Source organism: Callorhinchus milii, unplaced genomic scaffold, assembly GCF_018977255.1.
Source record: "Callorhinchus milii isolate IMCB2004 unplaced genomic scaffold, IMCB_Cmil_1.0 Scaffold1, whole genome shotgun sequence".
Classification (NCBI taxonomy): domain Eukaryota; kingdom Metazoa; phylum Chordata; class Chondrichthyes; order Chimaeriformes; family Callorhinchidae; genus Callorhinchus; species Callorhinchus milii.
In genome coordinates this window covers 74149364-74171227 of record NW_024704742.1, presented here as the reverse complement: position 1 = coordinate 74171227, position 21864 = coordinate 74149364, and the positions used below count along the sequence as shown (strand labels likewise).

At 44.2% G+C, this 21864-nt stretch overlaps 1 protein-coding gene across 1 annotated transcript; it reads right to left on the bottom strand.

Annotated features, from left to right (window-relative positions):
• Window positions 1-722: 722 nt before the first annotated feature.
• gsr (glutathione reductase) lies at window positions 723-20773 on the bottom strand. Its single transcript, XM_042339591.1, has 13 exons — window positions 20566-20773; window positions 16523-16549; window positions 14988-15076; window positions 11864-11933; window positions 11452-11599; window positions 9766-9820; window positions 8472-8571; window positions 7457-7543; window positions 7200-7358; window positions 6082-6193; window positions 5549-5680; window positions 3273-3406; window positions 723-1296 (listed from the first exon to the last, which is right to left on the bottom strand). The coding sequence occupies exons 1-13, from the start codon at window positions 20719-20721 to the stop codon at window positions 1147-1149; spliced, it is 1419 nt and encodes a 472-aa protein (XP_042195525.1). The 5' UTR covers window positions 20722-20773; the 3' UTR covers window positions 723-1146.
• Window positions 20774-21864: the final 1091 nt, after the last annotated feature.

Below are 21864 nucleotides of genomic sequence, written 5' to 3'. Positions count from 1 at the left end.
TCCCGAAGAATTTACCCTCAAAAATGATTAGAATTATTGCATGGAATGTGGTGCGAATTTCTTTATACCACACACAAACTTCAGAATTCCTTTTACATGACATTTCTTAAGAAAACAGCTTCAGATATAACAACAACAAATTCCATTTATATTGCATTTATATATCGGGAGGTCATCCCAAGGCGCTGGACAATCAAGGGTTTGTACCTGAACTGGGGGTTGGATGCGGGAGGGGTATGGGGCCAAGCGTGTGGGGTGGAAAGATGAACAAAGATGTGATCAAAGAGGAATCAAGGCAAGGCAGAAGCCACAGAGCATTGGACATCTCTTTATGTTAAGGATCTTACTTGTCTGTACTTCTCAACTTGAATCACAGTTGTTCCCAATGCCTCTCCAGAAAATTATTCTAGAAAAATGTTTCAGAACTTTATAGAGCTAGGAAACCTAGCAAAGACAATTATTTTGGAAGCAAATAATAATCCTATTACAATAATCCTTGCTTTTGATATTGCATAGTGCATTATTGTCATCAAAACATCTTAAAAACATTCACTGGGAAGTGTCGTCACTATTTGTAGGCTGACAATTTGTGCCATAATTAGTGAATAATTAATTAATTTTATATGGATTATTGGCCAGGACATGGGGAGACACACCTTTCTGTTTTTGAATAGAGCTATGGGATCTTTAACGTCCACCTGGACAGGCAGACATGATCTCAGTTTAACATCTCATTTAAAAATGGCACCTCCAACAATATAGCCCCCCCCCCCCCCTCCGCATTGCACTAGAATGTCAACCTTAACATTGGGTTCAAAGCTCTGATGTCGGCCTTGAACCCACAACCTTGTAACTCAAAGGCACAAGTGCTACCAACTGAGCCTGGCTGGCAAGAGGTAAACTGATGAAAGGCAGATAAGGTCTAGATGGGATCCAGAAACTACGTGCAGTGTCTTGTGTGCAGAAGTGCACTTAAGCTATGCAAGGCATTCAATATTCTTGTGGTACTCTGGAAATGACAAAATACTGCATTAGTTGCAATGTTTCTGATCCCACTTGAAAAACCTTTTCTTCAAAGCACATTTTTTCAATAAAACATTCAGCGATCATTTTATATTTGGATTGAAAGGTTTCACACAAGCGGTCCTAGCGCATTGTAACTAGTTCCTCTGAAGATGTGGGATGAATTGCTACAGTGTTATCAAAGTCAGATTTTGTTGCTCCCATCTTGATTGCAATAGCAAAACCTTGAAGCATTTCATCAGATCCAAAACCCTGCATGTGAAGTCCCACAACCTGAAATGAGAGAGAAAAGGTCATAATAATCGCTCCAAAACCAAAAACAATAATAAAAAAAATTGGTCATTTTCAATCTACGACTGTTTGTGGGACATTGCTGTGCGTAATTGGCTGCCGCGTTCGCCCACAAATATACAGTCAATTCACTTTACAGTGTGTTCTGTGAAGCGCTTTGGGACGTCCTCCCGACGTGAAAAGCGCTATATCAAATGCAAGGATTATTATTATTGTATTTAAAGCACTGCACAGTTCTGTACTTAGAGAGAAATTCATATCCCCATCACTCTGGTTGATCTAACCAGGTTGTATTGTGACAAACAAGCTCCAGTAAATGTATATAGTAAGCATGTTCTGGAGTAATGAGATCAAATGGGCCAAAGGGCCTTTTTCATCCAAATGTCTCGTGAGGTGAAAATGAAAGTGGTGGAGTTTATATTCACACTTGTTCAAAAATGCAGCCTTACAAGTTGATATTATTAAATTTGCATTACAATATCTGTATCTATAGGTAATTGAATTGTCATGGATAGGGATTCCGGCTGTCATTGGGAAAATAACCATTCTTCAACACAAACAATCTCCTGACGCTGTTCAGTAATAACCCTGGCAAGTCACACTAAAAAAAATCAATAGGTTGATGTCTCTCTCTGAAAGAAAGACAAGGAGGATATTGGTCCCGCAATTCCCACTCCCTAGAATCATAGGGAGTCCACTTGGTCCATCGTGTTTGTGGTGGCTCTTTTAAAAAGCAATCCTTTCAGTCCTATTTATCCGCCCTTTCCCCATCCCTTTGTAATTCATTCCTTATAGAACCACAGAACTTTAGAACTCCTGTTCTTATTATATAAGAGAATCTTTAACCCATGAAAGTCAGCGTACTAGCCCGAATATCATATACAGCTCGTTTTTACTAGTGTGTGTTAGTTAGGTGTCTATTTGCACTATATCTTTAGATTGCTATCAATAGGTTTTCACACTCTTTTTTGTTTTCCTTTGTAGATTCCTGTAGTCTGAGAGGCTTTAACACTTAAAAATGTTATGAAACAACCAAGCTGTGGTTTATTGTCACCATTTTACTCCCATCGTGTCATTGCTTGTGGTTTTGGACGTGATTTGTTGGGACTCTTATTTACAATTTACAATAAGCCCCTCAGCCTAACCCTCTTGTAAGCATGATATGAACACATACACTTTTTTGGCTTGAAATCTCTTTCTACACTCGCACACTGGGACAACCTCCAGCATTGACTGAATTAACTGACTGTGGAGCTTAAATTACATCAAAGCCTTTCAAAAACAATTTGAAGGCATGCTGAGAAACAAAAGCTATGGCTACAAGTGGAACTTGTTGAGGAACTCAACAAGCTATCCCGAAAAGACAACAAAGAAAAACACTGTTATTGAGAGGAAACAATGAGCATTCGTCTATGGGTGTGATGGAATGTGTAACAAGGAAGAATTACGTTTACCTATCACCTAAATCCTTTTGTATTTGACAAATGAAACTAATGAACATTAAATGAAGGTTTTTTTATTACAGCTGCAATTTAACTCAATTGTTATGCTATGATTTGTTGAAAAGATTGAAAATATTGATTACAATCACATCAATTTATATCGCTACTTTCGGGTCCATATTGGATTAGGAGCCTGAATTTAGGAGGGGGCAGTGTCTGAAGAGATATATCAAGGTGGGGTTTGAAAATGGGGAGGGAAGGGAAAGGTGGAGGGACTCTGGGACGTTGTTCCAGAGAATGGCGGCAGAATGGCTGAAAGCTGAGATTGGGCAGTAAACATGGAACAGGCTGTTTGCTGAGCTGCAAAGGCAGTAGGGTCGCAGCTGGAGACAGAGATAGAGTGGGGCAACCCCATGGAGACGTAGGAAAATGAGACAAGGAATTTGGATTCCATCTACTGGGGGATGGGAAACTAGTGGAGGAAAATGTACATAAGTTATTCAAACTATTTCCTACCTTCTCTTCTTTCTCAGCACAAACCAACTTCATGACACACTTTGTTTTCCTCGAAGTGACTGCATGATACATTGGGGTAAAAGAGGTTGTGTAGATCTTCAGACGTTCCCTGCCATACTTAGTCACTGCTTCCTCTGGAATGCAAGTAATTAGATCAGTCTCAATTCTGCTCCACTCAATACTTCAATCACAAATAGGTATTTTCTCACCTGTAAATAAATATTGTTTAAACCAGTCACAAACCAAGCTATGAACAGCCTGTTTGGGATGTACAGTAAACTATGATCTACAAAACAGCACACCACAAATCCAAACTCCAAATAGTCTTAATTTAACAAAGTTAACATAAATAGTTACATCCATGTAAATAAATTTAAAAGAATTTATTCATATGTAGCCAGAAATATCATAAGAAATTTGACTCATAAATGTGTACTAGAATCATAAATGAAAAAATATTTTGCTTTTCTTAGGATTTAAGAGATTGCCACTTTGTGCCAGAAGAATTCTATCACTATCATCTGCGATCTCAGGAAGAAATTTTACAATCCACTGGAATTGGTCATTCGTTTCACAGCTGTTTGTGGGACTTTGCTGTGCTTAAATCAGCCGCCTTGTTCACCCACAAAATACACAGTAACTCTACAGTACATTCTGTGAAGTGCTTTGAGACATCTTGATGATGCAATAAGGCACGATATTAAATACATTTATTTATCATCATTATTCATCTTTATCCTCTTCTTTAAAAATATCAATGGCATTTGCTAATTTTGAATCCTTTAGTTTTTGCCCAGCCAGGTGTCTGACACATGCAGAAATCCATCAAGTATCCATACCAAACTGGAGCTCTATACATGGAAATGTCTGGAATGGAATGTGTATTCTCTCCCTGGAGGGACCTGCTTACCTATTTCCGGAGAGTATTAGATACAACCAAGGCTTGAGGAGCCCCGAGTATGTTTTGGGGTAATGCTGGAGACTAACCAGCTGCTCGTCCAGCTGCAAAACTCCCACCTGTTGGTTGCTGTTAACCTTGCCAGCTCGATTGTGACATTCTGTTGCCAAGCATGTCACCTTCGAACCAGTTCAGCTCCAAGGAGATCCTGCTTACCTCCATCCCAGCCCCCACCCCACAAATAATAGTAGTCCTCAATTTGACATCCATCAAGTGCAAGTTTGAACCTTTATTGAATGTGTGACAGTCTTGAATCCTCTGAGATTTGCCCCGTTTCTATGACCTTTGAAAATTTTCTGCGAGAGGCCTTCAAATCACCTGAGCCTTGATAGTTTGGAAGCACAGACCTTATCTACACTGAAACCCTACAACCACCTCAAAAATATTTTCTTTTGATGATAAGTCAGTGTAACAATACCCCTTAGCTATTGGTATTTGTGTGTCAGCCTGGCTCAATTGGTAGCACTCTCGCCTCGAGTCGGAAGCTTGTGGGTTCAAGTCCCATGTCACGAGGTGGGACTAACATAGACTAATTGAAGATGAATACTCCAGTGCTGGGGGTGTGCTGCATTATTGGAAGTGGAGTCCTGTAGCTCAGTGGTTAGAGCACTCGCTTTGCAAGTGAGAGACCTGAGTTCAATTCCAGGCAGAGGGCGAAACCTTGGGCAAGTTTCCTTACTCCACACAGAGCCTAATAATAATCCCTCCAAAACAAAAAAAAACAATAATAAATTGGTCATTTTCAATCTACGACTGTTTGTGGGACATTGCTGTGCGCAATTGGCTGCCGCGTTCGCCCACAAATATACAGTCAATTCACTTTACAGTATATTCTGTGAAGCGCTTTGGGACGTCCTCCCGACGTGAAAAGCGCTATATCAAATGCAAGGATTATTATTATTATTATTATTATTATTAAGTGCCATCCTTCAGATGAGGACATGGACCCTATCAGCATGTTCAGGTGGACTTCAGTGACCCCACAGCATTATTCAAAGAGAAGGAAGTTTCTCCCAGTGTCCTGGCCAACAAATCCCCTAAATAAAATTGGTCACTCGATCCATGGCTGTTTGTGAGATATTGCAGTGCGCAAATTGGCTGCCCCATTTGCCCACAAACACGCAGTCATTTTACAGTATATCCTGTGAAGAGCTTTGGGATATCCCCCTGATGCGAATGCCGCTACACCAAACGTAATGATTATTATTTTATTATTATGTGAGTATTAAGATATTAAGGACTTATAATGCTTATTGGAAATATTTTAAATGATTAAAGTTTTCTTACAAACATTCAGACAAAAAATTAAAGTTTGTACCTTCTGTGAGTCCTACAGTGCCAATGGGTGGGTGACTGAATACCACTGTAGGGATGTTGCTATAATCCATCTTGGAGTCTTCCTTCCCCTCAAACAACCTGTGCGCTAATTTCCTACCAGCAGCTATAGCAACTGGAATAAAAAAATAAAAAGATCGGTACAATGCCAGGGGCTCAAAACAGTCAGAAAGAAATGCCACAAAGGAAACCAACAGCTGGTAGTTATGTGGAAAGATGTTGAAACCGCCCCCACCCTAAACACATACCCACCCCACACTAAAGAGATTGCCTCAGACACTATGAATAAGTAGAGACCAATAGTTAATTGAGGTGGGATTTTTCATACCAATGGTAACTGCATTACTCAACATCATCGGACACCATGGAAGAAAATCTTACGTTAACATGACATAACATGACCAACAATGAGTTTATTTGCCAGAACTTCCACAGTACGAACAGACAGGCAAGGAGAGCACTTCCAAGTGTAGAAATAAGCATGCAAAGAGGAAGCTCAGTGTACAGAACTGTTACCTGGTGTAAGCAAAGCCTTTCCACACACATCGCCTACTGCGTAGATGCCCTTTTTGCTGGTGTTCTGAAATTCATCCACAACTACGTGACCCTTTGGATCTAGTTTCAATCCCTAAGATAACAACACACAATTTAATAGTTATCTACTTTAAAGCCACAATTGAATATAATGAGAGATAACAAGGTCGAGGGGGTGGCCACAGTTGTGGGTTGGTGAGTTTATATGGATAGTGAGGTTTTCTATGGAGTGAGGTCAAAGGAGATGGGGCAAGAAGAGTTTACGTTGAAATCACCCATTATAACCAGGGGTTCAGTGTAGAGGAGGGAGGAGATGTCAGGGATGAAGGAACCAGGTGGTTCTGGAGGACGATAAATAAGGAGGATTTTGAAGGAGAGGGAGGGATGGTACAGGCTTAAATGTTCAAAGGAGGGTAAGGAGCCGGAGGAATAGGGGGAATAGAGCAAGGAAGTTTGAGAGATGAGGGCCATCCCACCACCACGTTGGTTTGGGCAGCAGGGGTGGGGGGGTGAAAGATGTAACTGGGGCAGGGGGAAGGTTTCAATCAGGGAGACAGGGTCAACGGGGAACAGGTTTCTATGAGCCCAAGAGTATCGATGTGCTCGTCCAGGATGAGGTCATGGATCGTGAAGGCTTTATTGGAGAGGGAGCAGATGTTTTGGAGGGAAATGCGAGTGGGTTAGCTGATGGAGGAGGGCTTGTGAGGGAAGGTAAGTTGGGATTTAGGCTGTGGGGGAGAAATAACCTTATGGGGGGGGGGAGTTGGGAAGGGTAACAATGTGAATGGGGGAGGTAGCTGTGTCGGGGAGAGCGGGTGATGGGGCAGCTGCTTTGGGACAATTATTGCCGACAGCCATGATGGGCCTAACGGAGGATGCCCAGGCTGGAACAGAGGGAATAATGGGGTCCAGGAGAGAGAAAGAAAAGGCGAGAAGGGCGGTGGGAGGGAAGAACTGATTGGCAGTAGCAGAGTGGTGAGTAGCTGTAATAGTAGCTGTTAGAAGTAAACCTGACACCCTATGCCACTTCAGCCTTACCCTGACTTTACATGAAGACAACAAATGTGCAGTTTTCCAGGAGTTTAGAATTAGATTCTCACCAGTTGGCTCAGGTTCAGTCCATCCGTATTAGGACTACGTCCAATTGCCCACAATAGACAATCAACATCTTTGAGTACAGATGTTGTAGCAGTTTGATCTGATTCTCCAGTCACGATCGTCACTTCTAAACTGCCACCACTTTTCTTTAAGGATTTAACCTGACATTAGGTATTTAAAAAAGGTCAAAAAAGTAATTGCACAATTCAAACCTCCTTTTAAAATAATTTTTTTTTTACAAAAATAGGTGTTTAGTTACCTGAGTATGCTTCAGAATTTTAACACCAGCACTTTCCAATTCTTGCGTACAATTTAAACTTATCATTGAATCAAAAGTTCTCAGGACCTAAGGGCATTGAAAAGAAATTCTGTAATAGAAACATAGGAATCCAGGAACATAGAAACAGGAGCGGGCCATTCAGTCCCTTGAGCCTGTTCCACCATTATATAAGATCTTGGTTGACCAGTACATCAACTCCAATTACCCACCCTTTGTCCCATATCCCTTGATACTCTGCCTAACAAATGTCTATCCACCTCAGTCTTGAAAATGTGAATGGATCCAGCACCCACAGCCTTTTGGGGGAGAGAGTTCCAGATTTCCACTACCTTTTAGGTGCAAACCTACCTCCTGATTTCACTCCTAAATGGCCGAGCTCTAATTTTAAGATGATGCCTCTTGTTCTGGTTCTCCCACCAGAGGAAATAATTCTTCTGTATCTACCCCATCGAATCCCTTTATTATTTTAAAAGCCTCAACCAGATCAGCTTTCAACTGTCTAAACTCAAGGGAATAGAGACCAAGTTTATGCAACCAGTCCTCATAATTTAACTCTTTAAGCCCTGGTATCATTCTGATGAAACTGCATTGCACCCCCTCCAGAGCCAATATATTCTTCCTGAGGTGTGGTACCCAAAACTGAATGCAGTACTCCAGATAGAGTCTGACCAGGGTCTGACCAATGCTTACACCACAAGTTTCTAAAAATAATAAATGTCTACAGTCAGTTTGGAGTCTAAACATAGGATACAGAAACATTGTTATGTCTTAAATGAGTCAGAGTGGGAAGAATCCCTGCTCCCAATCCTCTGCCCCTCCAAGTCCTGTTGGTGAGCCAGGCTGGCTGGTCTGCAGTTCTGGCTCAGGAACCGGATTATGAGAAGAAAGTTAAATGTCATCAACCATTCAATTGAAATTGACAAGGAAGGTACTGTAAATACAAGCACAACAGTGGCAATGGTTGCAGAATCTTTATAACATTAATGGTGTTTACCTTTTCATGCCGTATGAGCAGATGAGCATTTGATCCAAGTGCAGAGAGGATACCTGCTATCTCCACAGCTATGTAACCAGCTCCTACGATTACACTTTTTCTAAAGGGAAAGCAAATTACACTTTTTTTACACAGCAAAAAGTACTGAATTCTAAAAATCGCTTTAAGAAGTCACGCTAGGTCTTTCAGATGCTAGTAATGTGCTTTTCCTTAGTAAAGAATAGAGATAAAGTAAGTTCAAACAGGATAATTTTCTGTCTCTCTGACTTTCTCTCTATTTTTCTCTCTGTTTCTCAATCTATTTTCCATCACTTTCAGTGTTTAACCTACTCTGCACTTTTGAATGTAAACCCCACATTAACTCTACTCTATACTTTTCATATTCTGTACTTTAAACGTATTCCAAATTCCTATTCTCTCAGTTGCATCCTCAGCTAAATCTTGTGTGCGTATCTAATTGTTTTTTCACCATCTTTGTGGCTCCATTTCACTTCCATAACAGAGCAAAATGCAAATTGTGTAACAGTTGGTGTGTGAATATGTTGTATTCACAGAATATACTGTAATGTGAAATGACTGTATGTTTGTGGGTGAAACATGGCAGAAATGATGTAAGAATTATATTAAGAAAACTGCAATGTGTTGGAAATCCCAAAGTAGCAATAATCTTGCAAAATTCTAGCAATAGTAACAGCAGATTTAGAAACATTAAATAAATCTAGATATAATTGTTCATATGGCCACCTTCCCTAAAATATATGCTGCCCATCTCAGAAAATATTATGAATTACGATGCAACACTGAGTAAAACATCAGCTCTAACTAGATGGCCTGAGTTTCAAGACCAGACACACACTTAAGCCATATTTAAGTATATTCTGTGAAACACTTTGAGTAGTCTCAAAGACGTAATAAGGCGCAATGTAAGGATTATTATTGTGATTATTAACCTGCAATAAGTTACTGGAGGACCAAGAACTATTGCTAGGATTAAAGGATGATTGTTAATTGGAACCAGCATCAGTTTTGTATAAATTGATGAATGGGAATCTCTTGTGTGCATTATATGCACAGCTAAACTACTCAATACACCAAAATTAACTTCAAATGTTGTCCTCTTTTGAATTTTGTGCAATTTTATACTGATGTACTTTTCATCAGTTTCAAATGGTTTTTTTTAAAAAAATCTACATTCAACTATGAGCTCAGACTCAAAGAAATAATTACTAAGGATAACTTGCCCTGTTTTCAAGAATCCCATCACAGTTAAACAGCTATCCAATGATCAGTTTACCTAGGCAGCTCTTCAAGCTCAAAAAATCCATCACTTGAGATACCAAGACTAGCTCCTGAAAAAGATAGTAAATGAATGTCAAATAAACATTAAGATTACTAAATTTATCAGGACTTAAGAAAATCATGGGAAAATGTCATTGCATACGCCTCTTTTGAATTACAAGGTCTTCCAGACACCAAACATAACTTTAATAATAATTCTTACATTTGATTTACATATTATAGCACCGGTCACGTCAGGAGGATATGGAAAAGTGTTTCACAGGATTTACTGTAAAGTGGAGTGACTGTGTTGTTTGTAGATAAACACAGCAGCCAATTTGCACACAGCAATGTCCCACAAACAGCCATGAAGTGAATGACCAATTTTAGTTAAGGGATTATTATAAACTGCTTTCTATTTTTCGAAAAGTACCATGAGGTCTTTAACATTCACAACAACAACCTGTCTACCTATCTACCTATTTATTTATTTTGGTCAGCCAGGTGTCTGACAAATGCAGAAACCCATCACCCAGAGTATCCAAACCAAACTGAGATTTCCATACATTGTACCTATAGATGGTAATCCCACAGATAGATTGTTGGAATGGAAGGTGCCCGCTCTCCCTGGAGGGATGCATCCTGCTTACCTATTAAGCAGGTTGGCAAGAGCCAAGATTTAGGGACACCAGAGTTGGGGTAACTGCTGGAGCCTAACCAGCTAAAATGGCATAGTTTGCCATTGATATCGCTGTCTAGCAAGCTTTCCTGTTGCTTGTCCAGTTAAAACCACCTTACCCATTATGGCTTTGGCATGCAGGGTTAACAGGAGCTAAGTGGGATGACTCTGCCCTTCTAGATCCTGCCGATGAGCCAGGCTGGCTGTGCTGTCATCAGCAGTGCCCTGCAATACTGCAGACTTACCTGGCTCAGGAACCGGACTAGAGACCATCACAGAGCCCTGGCTCGATTCCGACATTCCATTGCCAGGTATGTCACCTTGGAGCCAGTTCAGCTCCAAGGAGACACCACTTACCTCCCCCATAATGAGGATGGTTATTTACTTTCACATAAAGTATAGTGAAGTATAGTATGTACCTGTAGGCAAACACGGCAGCCAATTTGCAGGAGCCACAAAAGCCATGAAGGAATGACAAATTTATCTGGAGGATTTATTTTTTAATTTAGTGGCTAATCTGTCTCCATGTTGCTGATCTGGCCTCCTCTTGTGGGTTGGGGTTCCACAGATGTTGCTTTATCATGCCCAAGCAGCTATTGGTCATGTGTGGCAATGAGTGTCTACCGTGTCACACCCAACCCTGACCTAGGTCCACCCAGGTGCCTTATGCACACAACGTAGAGGGTGCTATAGAGAATCCAGGAACAGAAACCCTGGTTGATTTTCCCTCCTTAATCCTGGGAAGGCCTGGGCCAATTGAGCCTCCTCATGCTGACCCAGCTGAGACCAGAAAACTCTGACCAGGAGTTGAGCTAGCAACTCCTGATCTGCAAGCTGCAGCACAATCCACCATGCTAACAGAGATGCTCCATTTGGAGGATTTTTGACCAGCAGAAATGCCATTCTGTCTTTGAACAGTGATATGGCATTTTACCATCTATCTAAATAAGCAGACAAATCTTCAAATTTAGTTCATGATGTTGTAGTACATGTAAAGCAGAAGGGAAAGTACAGAGTACCTACCAGGAATGTCTTTATCACTGGGCACTATTGGCCGACCCCCTGTTGCAATCAGAATGTGTGGAGCGGTGTATCGTTTTCCATCTACTTCCAGTGTAGGCTCAGCATCTGACGTAAAGGTAGCATGACCACGAATAGTTTCAACTTGATCCTGCAAATACAATGTTTATTGTGTACAAGCTTATTCTGGATTCCTTTAGGTAACTACAATGAGGCTCGAAGGAGGAAGGCCTTCTGTCCTTTTCCTCTCATCCTTCTAGAATATCGACCCTACATTAGCACATTGAGCAGTTTCTTAAATATTGAGTCCAGTATGATGACCTTCCTGTAACCTGTTACAGCCGTGTATCAGAAGGTATTCTTTCGGGTTTGTTTTATCTGTCTCTACACTTTAAGGCATTTTGGGATTACAAACCTTATTTAAATTGTTTTGATAGATGTCATTCAATTTGCTGACATAGGCATCTCGTTTCTCCTTTATCATTCTGCAACACAAAGGGTAAGTTTTACTTCAAAAATATTTCCTCTCCAACATGTAGCACATCCAAAGTGAACATATACTAGCATAAAGACAAAGAACCTATTATCCAAATGAATTGGGACCGGGTTCATTGTGCAAATGCAAACAGAGTGGATAATGAATGGGTCACCATCCAAAAACACAAATAAATTATCTATAGTACTAACTAAAAAATTCTTCCAGCAAGAGTTATGGGGTCATTATATGCTTTGCTCCACCGCACTCTACCAGCCCTGTTCTTTCTTTCTATCCACTTCCACCCCCATCTCCCCGGAGCCCTCACATGCCCTCCCCATAATCCTACATTGTATTGGTTAAATTGTTTAATTAATACTTTATATTAAGTTGACAGTTCATGGACTGGTAAATCATGGACCCCGGAACATCAACAGACATAATTACATAGAATTTATCAAGTGCTCGGTGGTGTTTTTCTCCTCCTGAGCCACCTGGTCTAATTCCACTCCCCGGATCAGTCCGCAAAGGGAAATTAATAATGTTTAAAGATGTATGAGTAGCAAATAATAACTTCATCAATGAAATTTCTTAAAATATATTCCTAAAACAGTGCCCATTTTGGCAGGCATCAGCATAGCTCAGTTGGTAAAATAATAATAATCCTTGCATTTGATATAGCGCTTTTCATGTCTTCTAGACGTCTCAAAGTGCTTCACAAAGCTGTGTAAAGTGAATTGACCGTATATTTGTGGGTGAAACCTGACAGCCAATTGCGCACAGCCGTGTCCCACAAACAGTCGTGAATTGAAAATGACCAATTTATTATTGTTTTGTTTTTGAGGGATTATTATTAGGCGTGTGGAGTAAGGAAACTTGCCCAAGGTTTCGCCCTGCCTGGAAGCACTCTCATCTCCAAGTCAGAAGGTCTTTCAGATGAGAATTGAATCAAGGCCCTTCAGGTGGACATTAACAATCCTATGACATTATTTGAAAAGAGAGTTTCTCCTGTTAACCTGGCCAGCAATCCCCTATATAAAATTAGTCACTCACTTCATACTGTTTGTGGGACATTGCTGTGCGCAAATTGGCTGCCACATTCATCTATAAATACAGTCACTATACTACACAGTAAAATGCCATGAAGCATTTTGAGATGTTTTAATAATGTATTGAGTCACTAGATCAAATAATAGGATTATCATAATACCCAGGTCAGCACATTGTTCCTTACATGTTGTGGCTTTTTGCTCACATATTCTTTATGGGAGTGCCCAATCTAAAAGATTATGAAAGAATGAGTTAGAAACACTTTGTTGAACCCAGATTTGTACTGAGGCATACATGTTCAAATCTGGGTTCAACAAAGCTGTTCAAACCAATTCTTTCACAAGCTTTTCATTACATACAAAATGAATCGTAGGCGTATTGGAATCATTACAACAAAGACATTGCAAATGTGAGGAAACTTTGTCAAATACACTGGACATTTTCGAATATTCTACCCTCAATTCAAACTTATTCATAGATTCATAGAATGTTACGGCACAGAAGGAGGCCATTCGGCCCATCGAGTCTGTGCCGGCTCTTTGACAGAGCAAGTCACTTTCACTAACCCCACTCACCAGCTTTCTCCCCGTAACCCTGAAACCTGTCTTCCCCAGATACCTATCCAGTTCTCTCTTAAAAGCTGTTATCGAATCGGACTTCACTGCCCTTTCGGGCAGATCATTCCAAATTCGAACAACTCGCTGAGTGAAAAAAATTCTTCTAACCTCCCCTCTGCTTCTTTTGGTAGATACCTTAAGACTGTGACCACGGGTCACAGACACATCTACCAGCGGAAACAGCTTTTCCTTATCTAGCCTGTCGAAACCTTTCATGATCTTGACGACTTGAAGAGGTTACACAATCATTTGTTAATTTTCAACTTTGTAAACAAGCTATTGACACTTGTACAGTAGTATGCACAAGTTGCTATTATTTAACTGACACGCATTTAGCTACAAAGAGAGAAGATTCACCATGAGGTGCAAGTTGTATTCCTTTAAATACATGAAAACAGTTCCTGGGGATTGTGTGTTTAATATGCGTCATTATATTGCTAATCAAAAAACATGCATCAATTGAGTATACCCATTTTGTTGGATTATTCAGACAAGTGTTACTTTAGATGACTATTTCAACTGAATATTCAAAAAACCTGACTCAAGAATTTTTTTTTACTATGTGACATGTTTAAAACCATGCACACATCTCTGTAAGCAAAAAGTCAGCAGGAATTATCTGAGACACATGCTTTCTCCTAAAGCTGAGCTTACTGTAAGCCACACCAAGACCCTTCATAGAATCATAGAATTATACAGCAGAGAAGGAGGCCATTTGGCCCATCGTGTCTGTGCCAGCTCTTTGAAAAGAGCTATCGAATTAAATCACACTCCCCCGCTTTCTCCCCATAGCCCTGCAAACTTGTCCTCCCCAAATATCTATCTACTCTCTTAAACGTTGTTTATCGAATCTGTTTCCTGAGCCAAATATGGCTCATGACTCTATGTTTCTACAAGACTGGATTAGAACACAACTTCATCTAACCCAGAGCAAAATGAAAAGCTTGATGGTGGGCTCAACTCAAGAAGCAAAATGGCTTGTTGATTCCTGAATGCTCGCAGTTTGTGATAAAGTTTTCTTCAGTAGTACACTAAATCTGCATTCATCTGTGAGTGACCACTTATCTACAATCACATCAAATAGCATCGCCACAATAGATATTCAATACACTACCAGCAGAATGACATTCTTCACAGATACTACCATTGTAATAAGAACATCTAGTTAGTTACAGTGGGAACACTCAGCAGGTCTGGCAGCATCTATGGAGAAAGGAAAGTGAGTCAAGGTTTCGGGATCACGAGTGCTTCCTGCGACTTCTGTTTTTGTTTCAGATTTCCAGCATCTGCAGTATTTTGCGTTTAGTTATTTACAGAATTCAGGACTGAGGAAAAATACAAAACCATATGGAGGAAATTTTTACCAGTTAAATAGTTACTGCCTTCTTCACACTTACCGCCAACTGAACTTCACACTGGGCACTTCAAAGCCATAGTCAGCATGATCATGAAGGTATTCAGCATGCACAGCAGCATTCCACATCACCTGGAGCAAAAGGACAGGGTCAGACAAGAGAAACAGATACAACAATAACAACAACAACAAATTACATTTGTATAGCACTTTTCACGTTGAGAGGACATTCCAAAGCGTTGGAAAATTTTTCCTCAAGCAAAATGAAATAGTAAATGGCAGAGTTTTTGACCAGCTTTCATCTGCCGTTCTCAGAGTAACCAGGATGCATTGCAGTTCAACAACAACTTGCATTTATATAGCGCCCTTCACATAGGGGAGCATCCCGGAGTGCTTGACATGGGGAGCCATGGGGAGAGGGTGAGAGGAGGTGACTGTAAGCATGATCAAAGGTCTTTAGGAGGGACTTGAAAGTGGGGACAGAGGGGTCCATTCACAAGGGCCAATAGCATTTGTGAGGCGAGTGCTCTAACCACTAAGCTACAGGAGTTGGAGGAGAGGATGGTCAGGGAAGGTGTGTGAAACTGGTTTGTGGTGGAGTAGAGGAGAGGAGCCTGGGGTTGTCCTTGGCCTTCAGGATGATAACAATAATAATCCTTGCATTTGCTACAGCGCCTTATGAAGTCTTTGAAAAATCTCAACACACTTCACAGAATATATTGTATAGTGAATTGACTATATTTTGTGGGCGAAACGCAGCAGCCAATTATGCATAGCAGTGTCTCACAACAGTCATGGATTGATTGGCCAATTTTTTTTAATTTTTCCTTTTTTAAGGAATTATTACCCCCAGCAAAGCGATCTGCCAATCGACTAACAACCAAGTTCTTACTTACTGCTGAGTAAGCAGAGGCGTGAGGAGTAAGGAAACTTACCTAAGGTTTTGTCCCACCTGGGAATCAAATTCAGGTCCTCTCGCTTGTGAAGCGAGTGCTTTAACCACTAAGCTACAGAACTCCACATAAAACAGGAGGACCCATTTTGTTATTCATAAAAATGTGAAACAATTTTCCCCCAATAATATTGATGCTGAGGCTATTTCTACATCACTTGTTCGCATAGTAAGTTTAAAATAATCAAAATTTTCAGATACATGATGTTTGATTATAACTGGCTGAGTAGGTCATCAACTGTAGAGTTTAAGAAAAAAAGGTCACCTCTCAACCCTCTTTGTTCCAACGGCAAAAGTTCCAGTTCCTGCTTATAGGTCAAATCACTTACCCCGGTATCATCCCAGGTCAAATTCCACCACGCCTGAATTGAGAAACTAGATACATGTACTTGCCAAATATAATGCTCGCTATCGCTAAGCTATGTGAGCAGCAAGGCGAGTCCTCTTGGCAATTCTTCCTCACAAAAATGAAAACGTGCCAGGACACATTCCACTATATATCAGCTATTTCATTACTGAATATCAGCTATTATTTCATTATATCAGCTATTTCATAATTATGAATTAGCCATTCATAGCAGTCTAATGATCCAGGGCTCCAGCCCCTCAAAAAACAATAAGCTTACCTTTTTAGGTACACATCCAACATTCACCTGTGCATCAAAAAAGAAAAGTCAAATAATTATAATTATCCAAGCATCATACGTTTCAAAATTGAACAGTAAAGTAATTAATTAATAGTGCTTGAAGTACAAAACAATTTATTCAAATCAATACATTATAAATTATTACAAGGAAACATTTCATAAATAATAATAATAATCCTTGCATTTGATATACATTTGGTGACCTCTGTATGACTTGCACTTTTTTTCTCCTCCCACAATGGCAAATATTCTTCTTTCATCTCTTATCAGGATGGTGGTTTTCCATTAGTCATTCTCATTCTTCCCCACAGTCGAGTATTTGGCCCATCCCTAAATACTCTATCCTGAATGCATAGGGACTCAAAACTCATTCTGCTCCAAGACTTGTACGCCTATCACAAACTACAATACAAATCTTATTCCCTTTAAACTCCCATTGCAATTAACATTTTATATAACACCGTTCACAGGCGGAAGGTGTTTCAAAGTGCTATACACAACTGGGCTGGGTACTGAGTTGCAAGTGGAGTCCCAAAGATAGGTCTTGAGGCGGGTTTTGAAGGCAAGCAGGGAGGGAGAGGGAGGTCTGAAGTGGAGGGACTCCGGGATGGAGTCCCAGAGTGGAAACAGAATGGTTAAAAGCTCACCCGATGGTGGGTGGATCAGACAGGGAATATGTCATGGAGGCAGTTGAGAGGGAGGATTTCGAACTTGATCCACTGGGGGACGGGGAGCCGAGCAAGAATAATAATAATAATAATCCTTGCATTTGATATAGCGCTTTTCACGTCAGGAGGACGTCCCAAAGCACTTCTCAGAACACACTGTAAAGTGAACTGACTGTATATTTGTGGGCGGACGCGGCAGCCAATTGCGCACAGCAATGTCCCACAAACAGTCGTAGATTGAAAATGACCAATTTATTAATGTTTTGTTTTTTTGGAGGGATTATTATTAGGCTCTGTGTGGAGTAAGGAAATTTGCCCAAGGTTTCGCCCTCTGCCTGGAATTGAACTCAGGTCTCTCACTTGCAAAGCGAGTGCTCTAACCACTGAGCTACAGGACTCCAGAATGGGTCCCGATGGGCCCTCCGCACCTCTCACACAGTCTCCCACTCTTTCTCACAATCTCACGCGCTCTCGATCACTCCTCTGCTTACCAAGCAGTAAGTAGGATTTGTTTGGTGGAACACTTTCCAAGGGGAATAATCTCTTCAAAAAATAATAATTTGGTCACTCAATCCACGACTGTTTGTGGGACTCCGCTGTGTGCAATCGGCTGCTGCTTTTCGCCCCAAAATATACAAACAATTCACTTTACAGAGTATTCTGTGAAGTGCTTTGAGACGTCGAGAAGACGTGAAAAGCACAATATGAAATGCAAAGATTATTATTATTTGTCAGTCACTCCCTCTCAGTCACACAGTTACTCTCTGAGCTGAGTTCACACACAGAGAGGTTTACTATCTCACTAACAGTTACACACTCACCCTCTCACACACTTACACTTAGTTACCCTCTCACACACTTACACTTAGTTACCCTCTCACACACTTACACTTAGTTACCCTCTCACACACTTACACTTAGTTACCCTCTCACACACTTACACTTAGTTACCCTCTCACACACTTACACTTAGTTACCCTCTCACACACTAAGTTACCCTCTCACACACTTAGTTACCCTCTCACACACTTACACTTAGTTACCCTCTCACACACTTACACTTAGTTACCCTCTCACACACTTACACTTAGTTACCCTCTCACACGCTTACAGTTGCCCTTTCACACAGTTGCCCTCTCGCACACACACAGTTGCCCTCTCGCACACACACAGCTGCCCTCTCGCACACACACAGCTGCCCTCTCGCACACACACAGCTGCCCTCTCGCACACACACAGCTGCCCTCTCGCACACACACAGCTGCCCTCTCGCACACACACAGCTGCCCTCTCGCACACACACAGCTGCCCTCTCGCACACACACAGCTGCCCTCTCGCACACACACAGTTGCCCTCTCGCACACACACAGTTACCCTCTCGCACACACACAGTTGCCCTCTCGCACACACACAGTTGCCCTCTCGCACACACACAGCTGCCCTCTCGCACACACAGTTACCCTCTCGCACACACACAGTTGCCCTCTCGCACACACACAGTTACCCTCTCGCACACACACAGTTACCCTCTCGCACACACACAGTTACCCTCTCGCACACACACAGTTACCCTCTCGCACACACACAGTTGCCCTCTCGCACACACACAGTTGCCCTCTCGCACACACACAGTTGCCCTCTCGCACACACACAGTTGCCCTCTCGCACACACACAGTTACCCTCTCGCACACACACAGTTACCCTCTCGCACACACACAGTTACCCTCTCGCACACACACAGTTGCCCTCTCGCACACACACAGTTGCCCTCTCGCACACACACAGTTGCCCTCTCGCACACACACAGTTACCCTCTCGCACACACACAGTTACCCTCTCGCACACACACAGTTACCCTCTCGCACACACACAGTTGCCCTCTCGCACACACACAGTTACCCTCTCGCACACACACAGTTACCCTCTCGCACACACACAGTTGCCCTCTCGCACACACACAGTTGCCCTCTCGCACACACACAGTTACCCTCTCGCACACACACAGTTACCCTCTCGCACACACACAGTTGCCCTCTCGCACACACACAGTTGCCCTCTCGCACACACACAGTTACCCTCTCGCACACACACAGTTACCCTCTCGCACACACACAGTTACCCTCTCGCACACACACAGTTACCCTCTCGCACACAGTTACTCTCTCACACACACAAACAGTTACCATCTTCCACACAGTTACTCTCTCTCTCACACCAGTTACTCTCTCTCTCTCGCAGTTACTCTCTCTCTCGCAGTTACTCTCTCTCTCTCTCGCAGTTACTCTCTCTCTCTCTCTCGCAGTTACTCTCTCTCTCTCTCGCAGTTACTCTCTCTCTCTCTCGCAGTTACTCTCTCACACACAGTTACTCTCTCTCTCGCAGTTACTCTCTCTCTCTCACAGTTACTCTCTCTCTCGCAGTTACTCTCTCTCTCTCTCGCAGTTACTCTCTCTCCCTCAGTTACTCTCTCTCACAGTTACTCTCACACAGTTACTCTCTCTCTCGCAGTTACGCTCTCTCTCTCGCAGTTACGCTCTCTCTCTCGCAGTTACTCTCTCACACACAGTTACTCTCTCTCTCGCAGTTACTCTCTCTCTCTCACAGTTACTCTCTCTCCCTCAGTTACTCTCTCTCACAGTTACTCTCTCTCACAGTTACTCTCTCTCACAGTTACTCTCTCTCGCAGTTACGCTCTCTCTCGCAGTTACGCTCTCTCTCTCGCAGTTACTCTCTCACACACAGTTACTCTCTCTCTCGCAGTTACTCTCTCTCTCACAGTTACTCTCTCTCCCTCAGTTACTCTCTCTCACAGTTACTCTCTCTCACAGTTACTCTCTCTCTCGCAGTTACGCTCTCTCTCGCAGTTACGCTCTCTCTCTCGCAGTTACTCTCTCTCTCGCAGTTACTCTCTCTCTCTCTCTCACAGTTACTCTCTCTCCCTCAGTTACTCTCTCTCTCTCACAGTTACTCTCTCTCCCTCAGTTACTCTCTCACACACAGTTACTCTCTCTCTCGCAGTTACTCTCTCTCTCTCACAGTTACTCTCTCTCCCTCAGTTACTCTCTCTCACAGTCACTCTCACACAGTTACTCTCTCTCTCAGTTACTCTCTCTCACAGTTACTCTCTCTCACAGTTACTCTCTCTCGCAGTTACTCTCTCTCACACACAGTTACTCTCTCTCTCGCAGTTACTCTCTCTCTCTCACAGTTACTCTCTCTCCCTCAGTTACTCTCTCTCACAGTCACTCTCACACACAGTTACTCTCTCTCGCAGTTACTCTCACACACACACAGTTACTCTGCAGTAATAATGACAGTGACCGGGGCGGGTCCCTGTCTCTGACTCACTTACACAGGTCCCCCCCAGTCGGTTGCTCTCGATCACGGCGGCCCTCCTGCCGAGCTCGGCCGCCCTGCGGGCCGCGGCCAACCCCCCCGAGCCGCCGCCGATCACCAGCAGGTCCAGGCGGGCCCCGAGCGGCCCCGAGCCCGGCACACAGCCCGACATCCCGCTCACACCAGCCGCGCCCACAGCCCCGCGCAGCCACAGCGGCACCGACACACACTGAGCCAAGAGGGCCATGAGAGGGGAGAGCGAGAGAGAGGGCAGGGCCGCGAGGGGCGGGGCTACCGCGGGGGGCGGGGCTCAGTGTGAGGGGCAGGGCCGCGAGGGGCGGGGCTACCGCGGGGGGCGGGGCTCAGTGTGAGGGGCAGGGCCGCGAGGGGCGGGGCTACCGCGGGGGGCGGGGCTCAGTGTGAGGGGCAGGGCCGCGAGGGGCGGGGCTACCGCGGGGGGCGGGGCTCAGTGTGAGGGGCAGGGCCGCGAGGGGCGGGGCTACCGCGGGGGGGCGGGGCTCAGTGTGAGGGGCAGGGCCGCGAGGGGCGGGGCTACCGCGGGGGGCGGGGCTCAGTGTGAGGGGCAGGGCCGCGAGGGGCGGGGCTACCGCGGGGGGCGGGGCTCAGTGTGAGGGGCAGGGCCGCGAGGGGCGGGGCTACCGCGGGGGGCGGGGCTCAGTGTGAGGGGCAGGGCCGCGAGGGGAGGGGCTACCGCGGGGGGCGGGGCTCAGTGTGAGGGGCAGGGCCGCGAGGGGCGGGGCTACCGCGGGGGCGGGGCTCAGTGTGAGGGGCAGGGCCGCGAGGGGCGGGGCTACCGCGGGGGGCGGGGCTCAGTGTGAGGGGCAGGGCCGCGAGGGGCGGGGCTCAGTGTGAGGGGCAGGGCCGCGAGGGGAGGGGCTACCGGAGGGGGCGGGGCTCAGTGTGAGGGGCAGTGCCGCGAGGGGAGGGGCTACTGGAGGGGGCGGGGCTCAGTGTGAGGGGCAGGGCCGCGAGGGGAGGGGCTACCGGAGGGGAGAGGCTCAGTGTGAGGGGCAGGGCCGCGAGGGGAGGGGCTCAGTGTGAGGGGCAGGGCCACGAGGGGAGGAGCTACCAGAGGGGGCGGGGCTCAGTGTGAGGGGCAGGGCCGCGAGGGGAGGGGCTACCGGAGGGGGCGGGGCTCAGTGTGAGGGGCAGGGCCGCGAGGGGCGGGGCTACCGGGGGGGCGGGGCTCAGTGTGAGGGGCAGGGCCGCGAGGGGAGGGGCTACCGGAGGGGGCGGGGCTCAGTGTGAGGGGCAGGGCCGCGAGGGGCGGGGCTCAGTGTGAGGGGCAGGGCCG

Excerpts from the sequence above, each read along its gene's own strand:
- gsr (XM_042339591.1), bottom strand. The coding sequence starts at position 20,721 with ATGTCGGGCTGTGTGCCGGGCTCGGGGCCGCTCGGGGCCCGCCTGGAC. Across the intron at positions 11,934-14,987 it reads AGTGTGAAGTTCAGTTGGCG|AATGATAAAGGAGAAACGAG; the intron begins GTAAGTGTGAAG and ends TTTGTGTTGCAG. Across the intron at positions 5,681-6,081 it reads AAAGGCTTTGCTTACACCAG|TTGCTATAGCTGCTGGTAGG; the intron begins GTAACAGTTCTG and ends TTTTTATTCCAG.